Source organism: Embiotoca jacksoni, unplaced genomic scaffold, assembly GCF_022577435.1.
Source record: "Embiotoca jacksoni isolate LCO1_2020_lvr unplaced genomic scaffold, fEmbJac1.0.p SCAF_14, whole genome shotgun sequence".
Taxonomy (NCBI): Eukaryota; Metazoa; Chordata; class Actinopteri; family Embiotocidae; genus Embiotoca; species Embiotoca jacksoni.
In genome coordinates, this window is record NW_027185274.1 from 13,737,066 (window position 1) to 13,758,158 (window position 21,093).

At 40.7% G+C, this 21,093-nt stretch overlaps 2 protein-coding genes across 4 annotated transcripts; one reads left to right on the forward strand and one right to left on the reverse strand.

Annotated features, from left to right (window-relative positions):
* The first annotated feature begins 72 nt into the window (after positions 1 to 72).
* Positions 73 to 8,059, forward strand: mre11a (MRE11 homolog A, double strand break repair nuclease). 2 transcript variants are annotated; one of them, XM_069148101.1, is made up of 20 exons: positions 73 to 135; positions 986 to 1,056; positions 1,222 to 1,354; positions 1,479 to 1,639; positions 1,725 to 1,812; positions 1,929 to 2,070; positions 2,187 to 2,301; positions 2,973 to 3,158; positions 3,281 to 3,452; positions 3,563 to 3,643; positions 3,728 to 3,857; positions 4,001 to 4,101; positions 4,384 to 4,554; positions 4,641 to 4,700; positions 4,775 to 4,940; positions 5,846 to 5,932; positions 6,099 to 6,163; positions 6,275 to 6,336; positions 6,539 to 6,638; positions 6,912 to 8,059. In XM_069148101.1, the coding sequence occupies exons 1-20, from the start codon at positions 130 to 132 to the stop codon at positions 6,948 to 6,950; spliced, it is 2,136 nt and encodes a 711-aa protein (XP_069004202.1). In that variant the 5' UTR covers positions 73 to 129; the 3' UTR covers positions 6,951 to 8,059. The 2 variants fall into 2 exon arrangements, with proteins under 2 accessions (XP_069004202.1, XP_069004203.1); XM_069148102.1 differs by lacking the exon at positions 73 to 135 and adding an exon at positions 199 to 244.
* tmprss4a (transmembrane serine protease 4a) lies at positions 8,029 to 19,353 on the reverse strand. Of its 2 annotated transcripts, none has more exons than XM_069148104.1 (13): positions 18,506 to 19,353; positions 13,525 to 13,579; positions 13,114 to 13,254; positions 12,728 to 12,880; positions 12,504 to 12,630; positions 12,256 to 12,375; positions 11,610 to 11,650; positions 11,143 to 11,305; positions 10,862 to 11,028; positions 10,464 to 10,559; positions 10,200 to 10,342; positions 9,914 to 10,066; positions 8,029 to 9,464 (listed from the first exon to the last, which is right to left on the reverse strand). In XM_069148104.1, exons 1-13 carry the CDS (start codon positions 18,509 to 18,511, stop codon positions 9,453 to 9,455), a joined length of 1,377 nt encoding a protein of 458 aa, XP_069004205.1. In that variant the 5' UTR covers positions 18,512 to 19,353; the 3' UTR covers positions 8,029 to 9,452. The 2 variants fall into 2 exon arrangements, with proteins under 2 accessions (XP_069004205.1, XP_069004204.1); XM_069148103.1 differs by having other exon boundaries at positions 11,610 to 11,653.
* Positions 19,354 to 21,093: the final 1,740 nt, after the last annotated feature.

The window sequence follows — 21,093 nt, forward strand, 5'->3', positions numbered from 1 at the left end:
GTGGATGGCAACAAGCGCACCTCCTCCCCCCCCCCCCCCTCCCTCCCGGGTTGACTTACCGGAAATGTAGTTTTCTCTCTGCTGAGATTCGGCAGTTTGGAACGCGGATGTTTCGGAAAAAGAACTACAATGACTGTGAGTCCTGTGGTGACGGAGGGGGGCGGGGTGAGGTGAGGAGGGTGAGGAGGGGCGGGGTGAGGTTCATCAAGAGTTTGCCGGGATTTTAACAGCATGTTGAGAGGAAGTATGTTGTAAACTGTGTTGTTGTTGTTGTTGTTGTTGTTGTTTTTCCCACCTCTAGACTTCACGGCACTCAGCTTAAAGTTGCGCATCTCTTAATGAGACCCAGCGAATATAGAAACACCGGTTCGGTTCGTGTCTGCTGCGGGTCGGCACGTTACGTGTTGTTGTTAGCTTATAGCTACCACGTTACTCGTGTTTACGCCGAGGCGGTATAATTGAATGTGTGTGTGTGTGTGTGTGTGTGTGGTAAAGTGTGTTTTCTTGGTAGCTCAGATCATTTTTTTTAACAGCATAAACGATTGCTTTAGTGATTCTGTAATGTTTCTGACTAATTGCTCACCGTTGATCAATCAATACTGATTGGTTGTGACTTTTTTTTTTTACAAATTGATTAAAAGGTTTACAAATCAGACGCGGTGTTTTCAAGACTCTTAAGCATCTCGGTGATAATCAAGTGTAGGTTTATCCTGTCTACGTACTGGGGGGGGGGTCAAATCTGGACCAGATCTAATGTGCTTTAATGTGTGAAAAAAAAAAGCAGTCTAATGTCCCTCTGCTGCATTTTCACAAATATAAGTTCAAAAAGTTCCAAAGCGCCTTGGTGATTATTATCATCATGTTGTTATTACAAATTATAATTTACATAATTGATGTGATATTTTTGTAGCATATTTGAAATCTAGTTTGTGTGGATTTTAGACAAGACTTTCAGGGTTTTTATATGTGTATGTATTCTCCGCAGGATAAGCTTTTCGCTGACCATCTGCCAAGTGTAAACAGATCTCGGATCATCATGTCCTCAGAGAGCACCATGTGAGTTTGTTAAAACACCTGCTCTTGAAGTCTGCCAGAGTAATAAATAATGTGTATATCCAGGTAGTACGTAGATGAAACATGACACAATGTGGGGGTGTATAAAGGCTCAAAATAATCAAATGTATGGGCTGGATTTATTTGTATTTTGTGCTGTTTTTCTAGGGATGATGAGGATACCTTCAAGATCCTGATTGCTACAGATGTTCATATCGGTTACCTGGAGAAGGATGCCATCCGCGGCAACGACTCCTTCAACACGCTAGATGAAATCCTGAAATGTGCCAAGACAAATCAGGTGCATGCAAGTTGAAAGTTGTGAATGGGGGGGTCACGTGGATGATTGAACATGAAATGAGACGGAAGTACATCTCTACGTCTGGCTGTCTTAAATTCCTTTGGCCTATTTTTGTTGCTTGCAGGTGGATTTCATCCTCTTGGGAGGCGATTTGTTTCACGACAACAAGCCATCACGGAAATGCCTGCACAAATGCATCACTATGCTGAGAAAATACTGCATGGGAGACTCTCCTGTACGGTTCAACATCGTCAGTGACCAGACTGTCAACTTCAACACAACCCAGTCAGTCACCCTGCCTGTGTGGAGGTTCCTGCCAGCGCTGTATTTATATCGATGGAATCTTTACATACGTGTCGATGTGTTGCAGGTTCCCCTGGGTTAACTATCAGGATGAAAACCTCAACATTTCTATTCCCGTGTTCAGCATTCATGGCAACCACGATGACCCAACTGGGGTGAGTTGCTTTTAGTATACGAGAAATGATTGTGTCAGACACAAAACATGCACACTAATATACAGTTATGTGTGTTTTTGTCATGTTGTTTTGATTGTGCCTTTCTCTCCCTCAAGGCTGAAGGTTTGTGTGCATTGGATCTTCTCAGTGCTTCAGGTCTTGTCAATCACTTTGGCCACTCCCACTCAGTGGAGAGTATAGAGATCAGTCCCGTCCTCCTGCAGAAAGGCAGCACCAAGTTGGCCCTATATGGTCTTGGTGAGTTTGTGTTTTATGTTAAAAGGTGGACAGGTAATGTCCACTCCTAAAATAATCTTGGTGCTTTGCTAAGGTCAATGAAAAATATGTGTTTTGCTTTCTGAATATGTGTGAAGGCTCTATCCCAGATGAGCGCTTGTACAGGATGTTTGTCAACAACCAGGTCACCATGCTTCGCCCCAAAGAAGACCAAGATGAATGGTTTAACCTCTTCACCATCCACCAGAACAGGTGTGTGCAAACATGTGAATGTTGATGGAAAGTCTAATCCATTAGGTGGGAAAAGATGGTCATATATGAACAAATTTCATAGTATTTGAGAAACACATCTAATGCAAAGACTTGCAGAGGATACGTACTGTATACGTACTGTATACATACCGTGTTCGTACTGTATATGTATTGTATACGTACTGTATTCGTACTGTATGCATACTGTATACCTTTGTAGATGAAAGTAGCCCTCAGTCAGAATGCAGGATATTTGTTTTTTGAGAGAAGGCGATGTCAGCTTAAGAGAGTGAATATTTGGTTGGTCTGCTGTGCTTTACTGAAGAATTGGCATATTCTCAGTGCATTGATACTTAAAGGTTTTAACTCCAACCAATTAGTGGCTTCAGGAATTGAGCAGCTGCTGTATATTCTGCATTTAGTGAGTTTTTGTTTTGCAATAACGGTGGCCACCAATATTATGGTTTTTGGTTGTCTGTCCATTTAAGTCTCTGTGATATAAGACTGTGATATCTCATGAACGCCTGAAGGGACTTTCTTCACCACGTATATTTTCTGAGTTCAGACAGGCGTGGGTGCTCACTGCAATTCAACCTGTTGGTGGAATCATACAACTGCGGGGCGGTAATTCCAGTTTTGTTTTATCTTTCCTGTCTTTGTGTTCTTTTTAGGAGTAAGCACGGTCCCACAAACTACATTCCTGAGCAGTTCCTGGATGACTTTCTTGACCTGGTGGTGTGGGGTCACGAGCATGAGTGTTTGATCGCACCAACCAAGAATGAACAACAGCTCTTCTATGTGACACAGCCTGGGAGCTCTGTGGCTACCTCCCTGTCTCCTGGAGAGGCTACTAAGAAGTACTAATACACACACACACACACACACACACACACACACACACAGTAGATGATAGTCTCCACATTCTCAATGTATTTTGAAGGGCTCAAGTATCATCTAAGCACTCCTTGTGTTTATGCAGGCACATCGGGCTGCTGAGGGTGAAAGGTCGGAAGATGAACCTGCAGAAGATCCCCCTGAAGACTGTGCGTCAGTTCTTCATTCAGGATGTGGTGCTGAGCGACTATGAAGACCTCTTCACACCTGATACACCACAGGTCACAAAGAAGGTGGCAGACTTGTGCTATGCAAAGGTAACAATGAGAGTCCCCGTCAGAAATACAGCACCAGTCTAACACTTGTTGCTCAGTCAACTCACCTTTTCTGCCTCGCTACCCTTTTATCTTTCTGTCTTTCTTTTTAGGTCGCAGAGATGTTAGAAGAAGCTGAGAGGGAACGACTCGGATGTCCTCTCACCCCGGAGAAACCTCTAATTCGCCTGAGGGTGAGATGGTCACACTTGCAGAGTGCGCACACACCTTAATATTGATACCTACTTCAAACTTATCGTCTTCATTGACTCCGCCAGGTGGACTACAGCGGAGGTTTCGAGGTGTTCAACTCTTCTCGCTTCAGTCAGAAGTTTGTGGACTGCGTGGCCAACCCGAAAGACCTCGTTCACTTTCTCAGGCGCCGCGAGCAAAAGGAGGACATTAAAGGTGAGACACAGGCTAAATACACACCTGTACACTGTTCACCCACCATTGAACAAAACCATTTAAATGCAACGTGTTTTCACTTTCCACTTGATGTGCTCGATAATGATTAATAGTGCACGTGTTTCATTCATTGTGCTTTTTAGATGAGGCCAACGTTGACTACAGCAAGCTGGTGAAAACGACTGCGGTTGAGGGGCTGAGAGTCGAGGACCTGGTTAAACAGTACTTTGAGGCAGCTGAACAGGTATGTTAAACAATACATGCTCATATATTTATGGGGTATCAGCTACCCGCGAGTTGGGCACCTGAAGGTGCATGGAGGGGGAACGGAGCAAAGCGTAGGTGGAGGTGGTGGGGAACACTAGGTTGTTTGGTCGGGAACGAGAGCCAGATTAGGGGGTGATTTTGACTCGTGATTAGTAAAGTAATTCAGTTCACTTTCAGAAACTTGCCACAACACTGGATATCGAGTCCCTTGTTCTCATCTACTGTGTATTTTGTTGTGTGTATCTGTGTGTTATCTTAGAAGGTGCAGCTGTCCCTGCTGACCGAGCAGGGCATGGGGAAGGCCATTCAGGAGTTCGTCGATAAAGATGAGAAGAATGCCATCGAGGACCTTATCACCTACCAGTTAGAGAAGACACAACGGCATCTTCAGGCCAGAGGAGTAACCACAGAGCAGGATATAGATACGGAGGTAAGAGGGTGTGACGTGTCGGCAGTGCAGCGATTGTTGTCGTATGTCGCATGTCATTATAGCAGTTTGTGGTTTTATATTTTCAGGTTCGGAGATTCAGAGACTCCAAAAAGAACACGACTGAGGAAGAAAACGACATCAGAGAAGTAAGTGATGATTTCACTGAGCCCTGAAATGCAGTTTCTGTGTTCTGTTTATTATCTCTCTCTCTCTCTCTAAGGCCATTAATAGAGCCAAAGCTCACCGGTTGGAGTGTGGTGGTGATCCGGATATATCAGATGAGTTTGGAGATGTTACAATGGACTCTGATGAAGGCTCAGTTCCATCACCAGCCCCTACACGAGGGCGAGGAGGCCGAGGACGAGGTGCCCAGGGGAGAGGCAGAGGTGAGAGTGATAAATAAATGTTCTAAATGTTTATTGAAGACTGTACCTTTGGTACGCGACAATGACACAAACATAAATCACTGAGTGCCTGAGAGGCCGGTTACACCAAACACAAAGTGTCTTCGTAGCAGACTATTTTGCAGAAGTATGCAGAAGTAAAAGGGTTCTTGCTCTATTTACAAACAAGTTAATTGCAAGAGAAATAACTATTCATCAAAATGAATGTCTCTGGTGGACAGCCAAGAGCAATACTGGGTGATTTAATAGACTAGACCTACAATACAAGAGGTCTACTAACAGGAGATAAACTCTGTCGGGAACATTTATTTAATAAAAGAAGAATTTTAAGATGATAATATGGAACTACAAATACAAAAAAAAAAATATATATATATATGGCTTTGTAACATTTTATAAAATCTCCCTGAAGTGTTAACAGCACAGTCACGCTTCTTTTAAATGCAAACAGATGGGACGTCACAACTCTGAAGATCACACTTTCAGTTATGCCCTTGTCCTGCTTAACCTGAAGGTTGTGATAAAAACTGCCTAACAAATCTCAGCCATTATTCAAACTCAATACTTTGTGCCACTGCTCCACAATAAAAGCCTTCCAGAAAAGAGCATTGATTGTTGGTTTTACTGTGAAGCACCATAACAGAAGTGATGAGTTACAGTCACAAGGGTTGGATTTGTTTACGATAACGACTTGATTTTATTAATCGTTTGAACCAACATTAAAAATTGTCCTAAATGTACCGTGATATTTAGGTCAAACCCTCAACTTTTGCATACATTTTTGAAAGGCATATGACACCAGTACAGCAAATGTATGATTATTGATCTGCATTTCCTACATCATACAGTAAATCCAATGTTCCACTGTTGTTCATCTGTCCATTCAGGTGCAACTGCTACTGAACCAAAGCCACGCGGTCGGGGACGCTCCCAGAAATCCTCAGTGACAACTCAAAGCAGAAGCATTATGCAGGGTAGGGGAGTGTTAAGTTATGTCTGTGAGCGTGACAATCGGTAGACACACATGTTAATGTAATGCAGCCTGACAGAGAATGCGTAGAAATTATTCTAAATGATTCTACTTTCTCCTTGATTCCTCCTCACAACTTTCTTGCCTCCTCTTTACACCTCATTCTTCAGCATTTCAAGCTCCATCCCAGAGAGCTTCTCGCACCGGAGCCACCAAATCTTACGCAGAAGAAGAAGTAAGTCAAATGATAAATGTTAACATACCCGTAATCACACGGCTCTCTTTTTGATCGGCATATAAACTATACCATCTGCCAACGTTGGATCGCATCTTTATCCATAATCAGGTGACCATCGATGACTCGGATGAAGATATACCTGTGATGAAAGCTACCCGGCCGCCTGCGAGGTATGTTTGTTTTAGTCCACAGTGTGGTGCTACACTGTTTAAAGAGAAAAAAAACAATGTAGTGTCAAGAAGATGGTCCTACTGTGCTTAGTTAAAGTTTATAGATACTTCAAATATATTTTCTTTCTTTTCCTCCTTGTTCTAACCAAACAGTTTAAATATTTATTTATTTTTATCTGGTTTTTGCTCCTGCCTACCACAGACCGGCATCATCATCATCATCCTTCACCAAGCACAGCTCTCAGAGCCAGAGCCAGTCATCCAGAGGGGTTGCATTTGATGACAGTGATGATGATGATGAGGTAAAACAACATGTTCAAAAATGCTGCCAGGGTGCAGAGTATGTTTTATTCTTCCATTGGTGTGTGAAGTGATATTACCATGTTGTTTTTGGAGGAATCAAAACAATCCTGAATTCCTGATTACTTGCAGCTATTGCTTTTCTTACAGAAAACTACTCTTGCTTGCCTACCTACATAATCCATTTGATATTTTCTTGCCAAAAATGAACTCATCTATTATTTGACCAATGTTTTAATCCTTCTTTTCTGCATCTTTTTTTTTTTTGGATACAGGATAACCCATTCAAAGGCCCCAGCCGTTCACGGAGATAACCACGAGTGCATCTATTCTGTAACATCTGTTAAGATTGTTGATTTTCTAACTAATCTGTAAATGCTAATTCACATGTGAGCTGCTGCTGTGTAGTTTTGAAGGACTTTGAAGGGAATGTTTCCAATTTCTCAACTCTCTGTCTTCCTAATGTCAACAAAAAGAATTACATTGATCAGTTAGTGTTGCTTAGGGTAAAATCATCCAGTCTGTTTGCTGTTAAAAGGGCTAGGCTAAAAGCTGCACGGGGGCAAGTTGGAGCAAAGACTTACTGTTTGTTGTCTTGGGTTTTCACAGCCTCATTTGCTAAACACCACTTGAACCTACGAGCTGGTGGAGTGCATCTGCTTCTGTACATCAAAACTGACCAGTGTTGGTCTTTGTAATACTTTCCTCCAGGAAATAATAAATGTTTTTTTCATATATACAATCAACTGTAAGTTATGGCCTGGTTATGCCTCCCTTTCAAAGGGAGTTGAACATTGCCAGACCTAACTCCACCATGCTGTGCCAGTGCTGGAGAAAGGTATGGCTGCATTTGCATATCATTGCTTGTTTGTATTTCTTTACAATCGTCTTGAGCAGTGCAAAGGCAAATTAGTGCCATCTTTAAAAAAAACTAACGTCTCTCTGTCACACAGCCTCTCTGCCAGCAGTACTAGTGACTCTCTTCTAGTAAAGTACCTCGAGTTTGTACTCTTAGTCACAAATGAAAGATAACATTTAGAAGTGTGTGCAAAGCTTTGTGTAGACATGGTTGTGTGTATGTCTGCGTTTCCCTCCTGTTAAAAGGATTTCCTGCAACAGAAAAAGGCAGTCTTTCTTATTTTTCAAAAATCATGTATATCACGTGATTTCTTAACTTTCCTGACTTTTGATTGTGTCTGAAATGTGAGGCGAATCATCTTTTGTGCATGATTTATATAATGATTTACACAAACTCTCCTCCCTGTTGTTCCCATTGTTAACTCTGGGTCAGAGGGTTTGTGCTTAGGAGGATGACACTGAAAGAAACAAGGAGGGATCTAATTTCCAGTATGTACGCTTTTATAGAGGGTGACAACAAAAGAACTGCTCCAGTTGCCAAGTTAAAGAATAATTATTTTATTATATTTACAAAGTATTTACACATGTACAAAAATCAACAAAATGTACCATATATGTAGTCAAAGATTATCAGCCACTGTGGCACCTATTCATGTCCATTCATTTTATAATATACACTTTATACAATAAGTTAACTATTACTTTTTCATTCAGAAATTCAAATTTATCCTTTGTGCAAATTTCTATATATTGGCAAAGGGTAAAAAAACAACAAATGCAGTTTGCGGTCTTATTTTACTTTGGTGCAACTTGAGTCAAAGTTTTACAATTAAAATAATGATCGGGTTTTGGCAGAGTGCACAGATTTGACAAACTTAAATGCTGTAAATTTGACAAAGACACTTTTAAAATTTGTGGGAGAATACATTCATATCCTTTTTGGCTGTGCATGTAAACCACAACTCTGAATGGCCAGAGTGCGAGTACTCTTGAGGCAAACTGGATATACGACTGTGTCGAGGCACTATGAACACAGTTTGATAGAAATATTGGCGTTCAGTGCATCATTAGACTAATTACTTAAACCATCTGCAAATACAGTAAGGTCAAGTAACTCTCACTTTCCACTTAAAGTGCTCATGTGAATCATTCTGTGGTTGAAAGTAAGCACACCATCTGTGCTGTCAAAAAAATAAATAAAAAAAAAAAGGTACATTTGCCCTTTAACAGGGAGATGCATCAGATCACTATCAGCACCATAAAGACATTAAACTCTCAGACCTGGTGCCACTTTCACAATGTTGGTCATATTAAGCTGAGGCTTCACACTGGCTCCTAATGACACCGGTCGGTCCCCTTTCTTTATATAGCAGTTTACCGTAATGAACCCTCATGACATATTGCACACCCAAAGTCATAGCACATAGCAATCAAGTACATCACATTTGAGGTCCGCCAGTCTGGCCAAGTCAAACATTTTCACAGACCAGACTTTGGTGACACAGATTAAATATCCTGTTTTCATTTGATATTATTTGTTTAGAAAACTTATTAATCAGTGACCCGGGTCTGTCAAATGACACTAAAGATTTAAAAAAAATAAAATAAAAAAATAAAAAAAATCGAAAAACATGTTTGAACATTCTGCTACAAAGACCCCAGACTGGCCAGTGACTGATGGCTACAGAAAAATACTTTTCCCCTGAGATAAGAATCTGAAATGGCACAAACAACACCTGAAATATGTTTGTATGAAATGTGTGTATGTATATGTTCAGTGTTAGTGCATATGGCTGTGTTGATCTGTTTTGCTGTTGAGACGCATCTTCAACTTCCCCTTTCGACCGGTCCTTCTCTCACCTTCAGGCAACCACACTGAAAACAAAAGCCTTCTTTGAGTTTCACAGTCTGTCCGAGGAAGATTGGACCGCAGTGACTGTTTGTCACCGTGGACGACATCAAGGGTTTTTCTGGGGGGGATAAAGTAGAGATTCTCAGTGTGGGAGATTTATACGTATTCTAGTTTATTTTTTCTTTATCTCTGCTGAGTGTTTCTAAAGTGAAACTGACTCATAGCAGTAATTGTAAAGTATATTTCAGTTCAGTATTGTTTCATGTTTCTTTTGTTTTTTCTTCTTCCAGACTAGTACCACAACAGTGAAGTAGAAATGATTGTATTGGATGTAATTTCCACCTTCAAACTGATATTTTACTAATACTATAATTTTCATATAGTTTGTTTTAAGTTAGGGACATTGTCAAAGCTTTAATGGAGCTTCAGTCTTCCTCTGTGTCAATGTGAAGAAAGCAAATTTCCCCTTTGTGTGAAACACACGAGTAATGCAGGTGAAAGTTCTTGGTAAAAACTAGTCAGTGGAACTTGCTAATATCGAACTGCAGCATTTCCTGTATGCGGTACCTCGATGACTGTATGAATCCAGTTGAGCATCTCCTCCACGTTGCAGTAAACACCTGGCTTGCTCTCCCGGGCACATCCGACGCCCCAGCTCACCACTCCCGCCACGTTCCACCGAGAGGAGCTGAAGTGCACCAAAGGGCCCCCACTGTCCCCCTGGGGTTCAAAACAGAACAAGAACATTGCAGGTTTTTAATATCCATCCCTTTGTCAGATATTAATATTGGACTACATCTAATATTAAATTACAGACGTGTAATGATTGGAACTGGGTTTAGAGATCTTTTACCTGGCAGGCGTCCACATTCCCTTCCAGGAAACCAGCACAGATCATCCTTTGTGTGATGGCACTACCATAGACTCTGGGGCTGGAACATATACTCTGGGCTATCAGAGGGATGCGGGCCTTCTGCAGTGAGTGGGAAACCTTCCCTGAAGGCAGAACGAGGGTATAACTTTTCAGTAACAGGGGCAACCTTAAACACAAGAAGTGTCCTTTCTGTTCTCAGGGTAGCAGCTGATAATGACAAGCGGTCACAAGTGGGTTTCTCACCATTTTCCGCAAGGTATCCCCAGCCTGTCACAACCATGGAGGCTCCGGCAGCAAGGCCAAAGGATTTAGGAGGTAGGCAAACTGGCAGGCGGCCCACTGGAAGAAAAGTATTTGGTGTGAAAACAGTAGATGTTATTGGACACTTAAGAGGTAGAGTTAAAATGATCAACTGATTACACTGACTGACTGATTTCTAGTAAAGAGCTTGCTCTTTAACATATAGACCACTAGATGGCAGCAGAGTGGAACCTACCAAACATGTCCTCACTGACCTTAAGGAAACTATTCAAGCTTAAATTTCAGCTACAGACTCCACAAAGTCAGATAAACAACATACTAATCAGGAAAACGGTCATTTCTGTGACTGTGTGGTTATGAGTATGAAATTAAACTCTCACCTCCTACTGTAATCGGGCTACTGAGTCGCATCAGTGCTATGTCATTGTCGTTTAGTGCCGGATCGTAGTTTCCATTCAATATGACCCTGTCCACATAGGAACCGCCCAGTGTGCTCATGTACGTCCGGCCTGACACCACTCTCCACCGGCTGAGCTCCTTTTTACTGCTGCATGGCACAAAAAGAAGAGCGCAAGGAAGAAGTGGGAGCGTGAGTTTGAGTATTACATGTAAATTACAAAGAAAATTCATTACAAATGGTATACAGGGTAACTATACTGACCCGATGAAGCAGTGGGCGGCAGTGACTACCCAATGTGGTGACACCAGCGAGCCTCCGCATGTATGTTGGCCACCTTGCTGCAGGCTGACCTGCCAGGGATAGTCCTCAATGAGGGCATCTGTACCCCCAACAATACGGTCCTGAGAGCCCACCTGTCCACAGTCTGATAAACAAAATTATGTTGTTAGTTTCACTGGTGTTTTTTTTTTTCTGGGGGTCATTTAGAAAGTACTTTTACTATGCCTTTGCTAATATATCCGTCTAGTTCGTTTAACATCTTCCTTCCCCCCCCACACAAACTCTATTTTTATTTGTTATAAAGAATAAAGGAAGCTACTCTGTCACATGTAGCAAAGAAAGAGTTTTGCTGCATCCTGCAGACATGTACGGGCCTGTCAGTGTGAAACTGCCCACACAACCACATCATTTTCCATCCACCAACTATGAGCCCCACTCTGCTCACTCACCTGAACAGGACAAAGATACCACTGATCCGGACCTGCATACGCTGCTGTTGGAAATAAAAAGGCCTTCATCAAATATTTTCATAAATGTCCAAAACAAATAGTCCAACAGACAAAATCCACCAGTCAACATAGTGACCTAATTTCAACCCTGTGGTGAACTTTCTCACTTTCTGTTTTGCGTTATCTAAATAAAACACTTATATTTTTGAACTTTCATAATGGACAATACAGAAAGGGAACAAAAATGGTGGACTTTTTTTTTTTTTTAAACTTTTAGGAATAGAAACTATGAGTACAGACAAGATACCATGAGTAAGTGATGTATGGGGGGACAGTAGAAAGCTAAGTTTGAAAGGAAAATGACAATAAAATTGACATTTTTACTAGCAAACACAGAAATTGGGACAGATAGGAATATAAATACAAAGAAGGGGAAATTAGAATTTTCCATTCAGTAGGAAAGCAGCTGTGTCTTTCTTGGTCTGAGACTGACTGATAACAAAGTGTAACATGAAATTTTACATATAAAGTTAAACAGTTTCCTTAAATAGAACTTTCTAAATCACTTCTCATCTATGTAGCAATAATGCACTCATGTACTGTAAGGGTCCTAAATGATGACAGACGATGATGTAGTCTTCCTCACCGGTCGATGGTAGCCTGATGTACGGGTGTGTTTGTTATCCCAGGCCTGACCGCTGTGAATGGTCCAGAATTCAAGGAAGACATTAAAGTGCTCACTGGGACACTGGTGCTACGAGGTTTACTGTGAATAAAGAAGGGGGACGATGTGAGACTTGATTTCGGGTCAAAGAGCCCAATCATAAAGATTGCAACACAATGTATGCACTCACTGTAATCTCAAATGTGAACCTGTGGTGGGCATAAACTCACTATGCGTATCCCAGTTGTGTACATGCAGTCTGTGTGTGCTGCGCGGTCCAGTTGTCACTGCACACGCTCCGCCAGCCTGAGCCAGGACTGTACACCTGCAGGACGTGCTGACTTGACGTGAGACGCACTGTTGGGAGTTGTGGCACAGAGCGGAAGACGAGTCATTTTTCAAGCCTCATTTTTGTCTGATGCCAAAAACAGAAAGAATCGGGTGTTTGTTCTACCTGGAAATGTTGTGTTGTCTGTAAAACTTGACACACAAGTAATTTCATCCTCTCCTCCAGAGCAGTCATCGTTCCCGTCACAGGCTTTGTCTATTGGGATGAACCTCACTGAGCGTTTGCAGAAGAAGTACTTTCTGTCGATCAGCTGCTTAACTAGAGGGAGAAGGAGTGGCGTATTGGAAGAGTGTGGCAGCACACGGGTCAGAAATTGGTCTTGCCTGGATGAATTGACATAAATGATTAACATTGACTTCTGTCATTAAGTTGACAACTTTTCATGATTTTCTCTCGAATCCAAGCTGATGCAAACATACAGAAAAGGCCTGTTTGACATCCTGTCGTGTACATGCGAGTTCTTGGAGGAAGAAACTACAGTCAGGACTCACTAAAGTATCCTGCGGTGACCAGGATACCCAGTAACACCACAACTGTCAGGATAGTCAGCAACACCCTCTTCGTCTTAGACGCCTTGTCTTTCTGAGTCTTTGGGGCCGTCATGGGCCTTCTGTGGCGTCCTGGCCGTGGAACTGCAGGGAAATAAATAAGGGGAAAAACAGACAGGGCGTTAAAGAGAGAGAGAAACATGAAGTAAATAAAATAGAACAATAGAATAGAAGGAGGAAGACAGGAAAAGGGTAGAGAAAATGAGTTAGGGTAAAAGGGAAGTGTGAACTGAATGTTCTGCAAGTTCGCAGGGCTGCTCAACACTTCAGTTTCAAAGTATTTAACATGATATTCATAAAAATCCCCCATCAGTGCAGCAACACAAACGGTACCAAAACTAACTGATGGCTTACCTGCCTGCCTGGGATTCAATGGATTAGAGCTTTCCTCAGGTAGGTTAATGACCGTCTGAGGACACAATAACAAAGATACACAAGACAAAGTGAGTCCAGGTGTTGGTACAACAGTGTGCGCTGGATGGCTTCAGAGTTAATATACACTGTGTGTCTAGGAGAAGTTGTAAGTTTGTGATTGTGTCATTTTGTGTGCACGTTTCCATGTAATTATCTGAGCTTACATGATGTCTTTGAATGTGAGTCTCTTCTGTTTACTTCCAGATGAAGGTTAGAATAGAAAAGAAAAAAACAAGCAAACATTTGTATGTCCGAAATAACAGTGCAAAACCCAGGAAACATGAGCCAACTGTAAGACTGGTACATAATGCAATGCATATCCAGGGGAGGAGCCACATAAAACCACCACTAGTGAACACATGGAACACAGGGTGCCACCTTACACCCATGTGCCTCTCTGGATGTATGAGCTGCTCCATATGCTGCCTGCAGACCTTCTAAACCCATCATGAAAGAGATACACTGCCAGTACACAATGCACAGTATATTGGGGCGTAGTGTGGCAAAGCCTATCGGGACCAAGGGACTCTTCCATTCAAATGCAACCGATATTGTGGAGACGGCGCATACCGTAAGGTCGCAGGGCGGTGGAGTTAAGGCCAAGTCACTACTCAAGAGTCCTCAAGATAGCAGCTGTATCCCAGTTGCATAATGTCACAATGACTGTCAGTACAGAAATGTCCCAATGGAGTTGCGTAATCTTCCTTATAGCATGGTTATTTTCTTTTTTCCAGTAGGCTAACATTAGTTTTGTCTCTTTAAATCACAGATTTGAGGTCTGCGGGAGTGGGAACTCGGCGCATGAGCAGAGGGACGTTTGAACTGAGTCACCCTCTGCAAAAGTAAAAAAAAACCATTGCTACGTCCTGCGAGTAGTTGTCTTATTTAAATGTCCCGTTAGCTATTGCTTCCAGTCAGCAACAAAACTATTTCAGCCACCTAGAAAAAGGCCAATCTAAATAATTAATAGCAGTCTAGGTGCAATATTACTTAACAGTAATGTAGCATTATTTGAACTGTTTTGTTTTTACTTTACATCTGTTGCTGAAGTACAAACTCCCAGTAGGGAGAAAAACAGTTTCCCCTCAGGGAGAAAGAAAATGAATATCAGAGCAGTGAGAAAAAACTGTTTGTGATGAAAGCCTTCAGCACAGTGGTACTTCACTGGCTTAGTTTTGATCGTTCATTACCTTAGTTTCTGTTAGTGTGAGATGAGTGTTAGGCCTACCTGGTATTATTGGTCCCTAAATCACAAATAAAATCACAAGCTGCGATATTGACATGATTACGGCAATCTAGATTCTTGAATATTGAATATTACATGTTTTGTTGCGCAAAAGAGTTAACATTTCTTTTCATTAGTGGGCTGAATGAAATACAGTAGATTTTTACTGCCTTGTCAGAGTTCATAAAATGTTAAAAAAAAAATGATTGTTTCAGAAGCTGACTTCAAATCATCACTATCTCAAGAACGCATTCATTCACCCAGATTTTAAGATAGTCCTACAATCATTAAATCCAAACCCATTTTCTGCTTTAAAAATAAAGGTTATCTGCTCTGCGGCATTTTCACTTTTGGATGTTACCCTCAGTGCATCTTCTGTAGTTGATAGTGTAGAATGTGTTCTGTTATCCAGCAAAGATGAATACAGTTCATCCTGTAGTCTTACAGCTCAAGTATCACATCAATGTAGCTGCTGACTGGCCTATTAGAAGATTTCAGCAAATGGTCCAGTGTATATTTACAGATTGACAGTTTAAAGAGCACTTTTGTCTGCCTGCTGCTCTTCCTTTGTCTTGTTCTCACAGATATCTATTCACTGTTTGAACATATATGTGTGAGTTGAGAGCTCATTTGGGAAAAACAAACCGAGTCCAGAAATGCAACGACCAAAAGAGGAACTTCCAAAGCAGTAAAGCCTAATGAAACAACAAACTAAGAACAATTTTCTTCTCTATTTTAACTTCTGTTTAATTTTATTCCAGAAGTTCTTGGTAAATTCCCTAATCAGCGTATTTATTTGTGGCCAGTGTTATTCTGCTGTAGTTGAAGGAGGTGTTTCAAATTTGAAGCATTAGAGGTATGAAAGCTCATCTCTGAAAATGTTGGCTGCTGCCTTATGTTTGCATTCAGCTTGTAACCGGATAAGTGTGAGCACACCAAATAGAGAGGGGCAAAGAATGTTGTCAATCAGAGTTTTTTTTGTGGGTTTTTTTAGGTACAGAGCTCACTATCCTGGTATGAGTCAGCTAAGCCAGCCGAAACTGTTATGCAGATGTGCTCCCTGAGACACTCTTATGTAATACAGCAGTTTACATGGTCTCGTCGATCTTAAAGCATAAAAGCTGCGTACGTCAGAGACCCAGGCAGCCTGTAATTATTCTTAATGTCATGTAATCTAATCTTTCTCAAATTTCTCTTTACATTGAAACGTGGAATATTTTACTTGTGTGCATTAAGCCTTGCAGCGCTTCTGTAGTAACATGATAGTTGCATTCACTTACAGTAAAAAAAAAAATTGTTTTTCCATACTATTAGTTTATTGCCATATACTTAATAAGTAAGGTGATTCTGAGATACCCCCTCTTTCCAATTTCTCCAAGTATTTGTTTTAAGTGAAGCAAAATTTTTGACTTAACAACATCGATTTTGTTCCATGCAAAAACAAAATCTGGTTTGTTGTGTGTGTTTGAATGCTGTCTCCAAATATGTTTTCAGATTTTCTCTATCACTACCGGAAATTGTTGGCATCAATTGCTGGCCAATAAAGATGAATGTTCCTGAGGCTAAAAATAGGGGGAAGATTTTACATTTTAGAAGTAAGTGTGCACATAGGCTGTTTTAAGTGCTGCCATACTTATGATAAAACAATACACAGTCTGTCACTTAAAAAGCATGCCAGATAGAAAGATTATAAAGGTAGGTTTTATTTTAACATAAAACATTTTTATAAATAAAATCCACCTATTTCAGTTTGTGGGCCAAAACATTTTTTGGAATTTTGTTGCCTAGTGTTATCAGAGTTAAAAAACAAAAAAAACAACCTGCGTAACATTCGTCATGTAATGAATCATTTAATTTCAACAGATAATATTTAACACACAGCCTCAAATAAACCACACGCATTCATCACTGATACCAATTGGAAGTAACCTCTGCGGAAAAAAACAAAACAATAGGAGAAACTAGGTCATCATCACCTGCCAGTATAAGGTAGTGTACGTCAATGAGCAATGGTAAACAAGAAAAGGACCCGGTCATAAAACCTGGGAAACCAGAAAGATGGCTTAAGTCACGTTGCCTAGAGTCGACAAACACATCCCTGAAAATACATGTCTTGCTTTGTCATACCATGATGTGCGTTTGAAGGTATTGTGTACCTGGAAACATAAATGACTAACATTAGGTAGCATTAGCCAATCACATGTCTTACTTCTTCACTAATAGCCATTAGTGGGAACCACTCCAGTTCCAGTAAGAAAAGCATAACTGGGTCAGCCTTAACAGGTAAAAGCCTGACACGGTTCAAGCAAGGTATTCCCTTTGCTGCTTCTCAGCTTTGCTGGATTATGTTCCTTTAAACTGAAACGTTAACAAAAGGGCTTTTGAGAAGCAACGCGTGACTTGTTGGATGAGCTTTCATCAATGGCAGAAATCTAGACCACTTCTGTCCACACATGTTTAGATATTCAGGAGCACAAATAAGTACTTGTGTTTATATGAGTAAAAAAGTGTATGCTTTGGTCAGAGTTGGCTTTTCATGCATTGCATTCTGTAATGCAAGCAGTGGTCCAGACATATGAGGTGCTAATAATGACAGTTCATTTATCATTATATCAGCTGATTCGTCTTGGCTCAAAACAATTGTAGAATTGAAAATGTCAAAATGAGCAGCTGTTAGGAGAGACAGATGTCTGCACAAAATGCGTAAATTGTCGCAAAAAGAGCTCACATAACTTTGCTGATTTGGAATTGGTTCCACTTTTTATAGCTGGATAAACAGCACAGAAATACATATTACAAGATACACATAGCAATCTGTTCTTATAAAAATGGGACACAACAAACCATTTCTACTGTACCATTGCATGAGGTATCACCCCACCAAATATGTAAAAAGAAAATAGTGTGCAGTCCAAAACTTCTAACTCTAGTAATGGCACCCAAGCTTTGAAACAAGCCTCTTGTTTTAATGTTTGTTTAAACCGCAGCAGCTGCTGCTTGTTCCCGCCTCCTCAGTTATTAACTCGCTGTGATGCAAACCAGACCATTAATTGTTTGTCACTTTTGAAGTCACATTTCTAATTTAGATATTTATATTCTTTATTATTCAATAGCACCTGATTTAAAATCATTGTTCTTTTTGCCTTGTTAAGGTATGCATGGTTTACCATATATTTTGCAGAGTATCAAGTTATTCATTTAAAAAATAAATAATAGTCACAACCATAATAAAACTAAGTCGTAAAAGGCAAACAGACAAGTTATGTTTACATTCAGTGTTACTCACTAAAACACATTATATGATTACATGATATTGTCAGCCATACTAGCCAGCCTTACCAATGAATATCACCAAAAAATAAACCTACAATGTTCCTACCTGCACCCGAAGCTGCTACTGATCATGCACCTTTGATAAGATCCTGTATGTACAGCACAGGGTAGCATGTGTTCCTCTTTAGTATCAGATAGCATTTCCAGCAGCGCACTGCAAAAACTGGTTGAGCAGATATGGGCAAAGAGAGTACCTTTAGTATTGCAATATGTCTTTTTTTTTTCTTTTTTTTTTTTTACCAATTATGATAACAAACTCGTTACCAGGATGCATTGTGATCAAATGACTCCTCCAAGCAAAGCAGTGACCTGACCGTCCACTTTCCTGGGGAATATGTTGATTCTGCTTCCAGTCGCACTCACCAACATGATGCAGTTGTCTTTCTTGGGAAGGCCTAGATGCACCTCGTCCGGCACGGAGCACAGAGTAAACACTGCCCTCCCTACTTGGAGGTGGGACTCCCCAAAAACTTGATGTCCCCTGTATCTCCTTCGTCCTCTTCCTCTCAACCTCTTGCTCTACTGGATTAAACTACAAAACCTGGTTTGATTCAGTCTCTCTCTCTTTCCTACTCCCGCCCCTTTTCTTTCTTACTGCAGTGTAACTAAATCTGTTTTGAAGGGTGCCTGATTTGCCCCTTTGTAAAATCCCAAGGCTGTAATAAAGAGTTCTGATGTGTAGCGTTGTGTTTCAGCGCTGCACAGTTTTAGAGACCGCTGCTTTTGAATGACCAAGCCCTACTGACAAAACAAAACAAAACTATTCCACGTAACCTGACTCTTGAACCCTCCTCTCTTTCTTGCTGTTCTTCTCCCTACCTGTGCGCCTTCCTCGATCTTGTCCCTCCTCCCACATATCCTCCCACTCTAAACTTTTCAAACCCTGTATCACACGATCTCTTTTTTTTTTTTTGCCCCGTGTCCTTAACTTCTCAGCCCACACTCAGTAGCTCTTTGCCTCTCAAATTTTACTCAAACTCAGCCACACATCAATATATTTTCAGAGATACAAATACATGCAAAACCACCAACTTAACGCATGAACCTGGACACAATATGTGTGCTGTTCGAGCAGGAATATGCCCTGAAGCTGAGGTGTGTCCCTCACCTGTTTTGTTTTGACAGTTTGATGTTGGTATCAGTCATAGGACTGTCTGACATCAAATTGTGACTCATGCAACACCACATGTCATGGGCATAACAGGACTGTGAGAAATACACCTGTTGCTATGCTAATACTTGTCACTAAACTCAAAGTACAGCTGAGGCAAATTAAAATGTTATCAGTTTTGCAGCTGTATTAGACAAATTAAAAACTCTCATGGGGATGGTGCTAATTTGACAGTCAGTGAGAGATGCAAATATCTGCATCAAATTGCTCAGCAATCCGTCCAATGACTGTTGAAACATATTACTACAAAATAAAAATCTCAACATCGTGGTAACACCAGGGGAAATCAGGGAATCATCAATGTTTCATTGTCTGTGAACTATTGAAGCCCAGTTTAAACGAAAGATTCTCAATGAGCCAAAACTGTTTTTGAACATTGCAGGGAAAAGTTTAACCAAATTGAGCAGCCCGTCTCTGCTTGACTCAAGCTAGTTCATGGTGTTACAAGTGGACAGTTTTAGAATATATTTTCAATAGATTTTTATGCTATTTTAGAGGAGACACCAACTTCACGGAACTGCTACAGAAAAAGACAGGAGAAATGAGCCCACTGCGTATTCTTTTGGAGCACCAATGGGCAGCTACAAATTCTTCTGTTGCAAGTAACTCAATGTCACTATCCTCATTCATGTTTTAAAATGCCACAAATCATATCAATCTATGAAAAAGCCCAAACAGGCAGAATTTAAAACAGAAGTGTAGAGAGTTGTTATAATGGAGATGTTACGCCGTCTGGTCTATTTGCCTTGGTATCGACCGGCAGGTCTCACAATGTTGCAGGCGGTCAAACTGTGAATTTTCATCTCGTTGCAAATGCTATGAAATTGTAGTATTTCAGAAATATATTTGAATCTGCCTTTATTCTATGCAGTTTTAAAGTTTAAAACATGTCACAAAACTACTTTCTATGGGTTACTATAACATGTGCAAGAATACTAAAGTTTTAGGTCACTGGCTCTAATTTAAAATAAGCTGTTTTGACATTACTTAATGGGTTGATGTGACATGCCTGAACATTTCAACCATTAGAGACCAAAACAGCAGAAGATTTCCTCCCTGATTTTTGAAGTGTTAAATTACCCTTCACGGAAGCATTCAAGTGAGCACCCCAACCACTAGGTCAGTGCCTCTAAAAATGAAGCCACTGTGAATGTCATGGGGACAGCATAGACAACTAAGGAGGAAAAAAAGCTTGATTGGGAGTGTGAGAGAAAAGACTGATAAGGCTGGCTGCAGAGAAAGAGCCATTGTTATAAACAGCAGCTGATTGTGTTGCTTGACCTGGACTACTAAATGCAATGTACCTTAAAGCTCAGTTAGAAAACGTGGCTATGACTATGATATTAGCTGTCTCATAGTATACAGTCTTGTATGCTGTATGTGAAAAAGGAGGGATCTACGGATGTAGTTTGGTTAATACAGGTATAGACAGAAATGTAAGTGAATCAGTTGGAAGCTGATGACGAGGTAACTTTCAGACACTAGTCACTGTTATTATACAGGTTGGCATAAGAATTACATCTAGAGGCTCCACCCTGGCATAAAAAATAGGACATGGCCTCTTTTTGTCTCTCGCCTTACTGAGCTTAGTGAATAGAGTTTCACTTAGATACTAATTATAAAAGTGACGGGGAATGATGAATTAAATCGTAAGTCGAATACAGTCATCCGCTTCAGCCGTTGTACAGTAACCCATTTTTCATCCACTAAACAATGTCTCACATCTAAAAATATAAATCACATGAATACCCACAATGTTTACCCTCTCTGAACAGTCTGA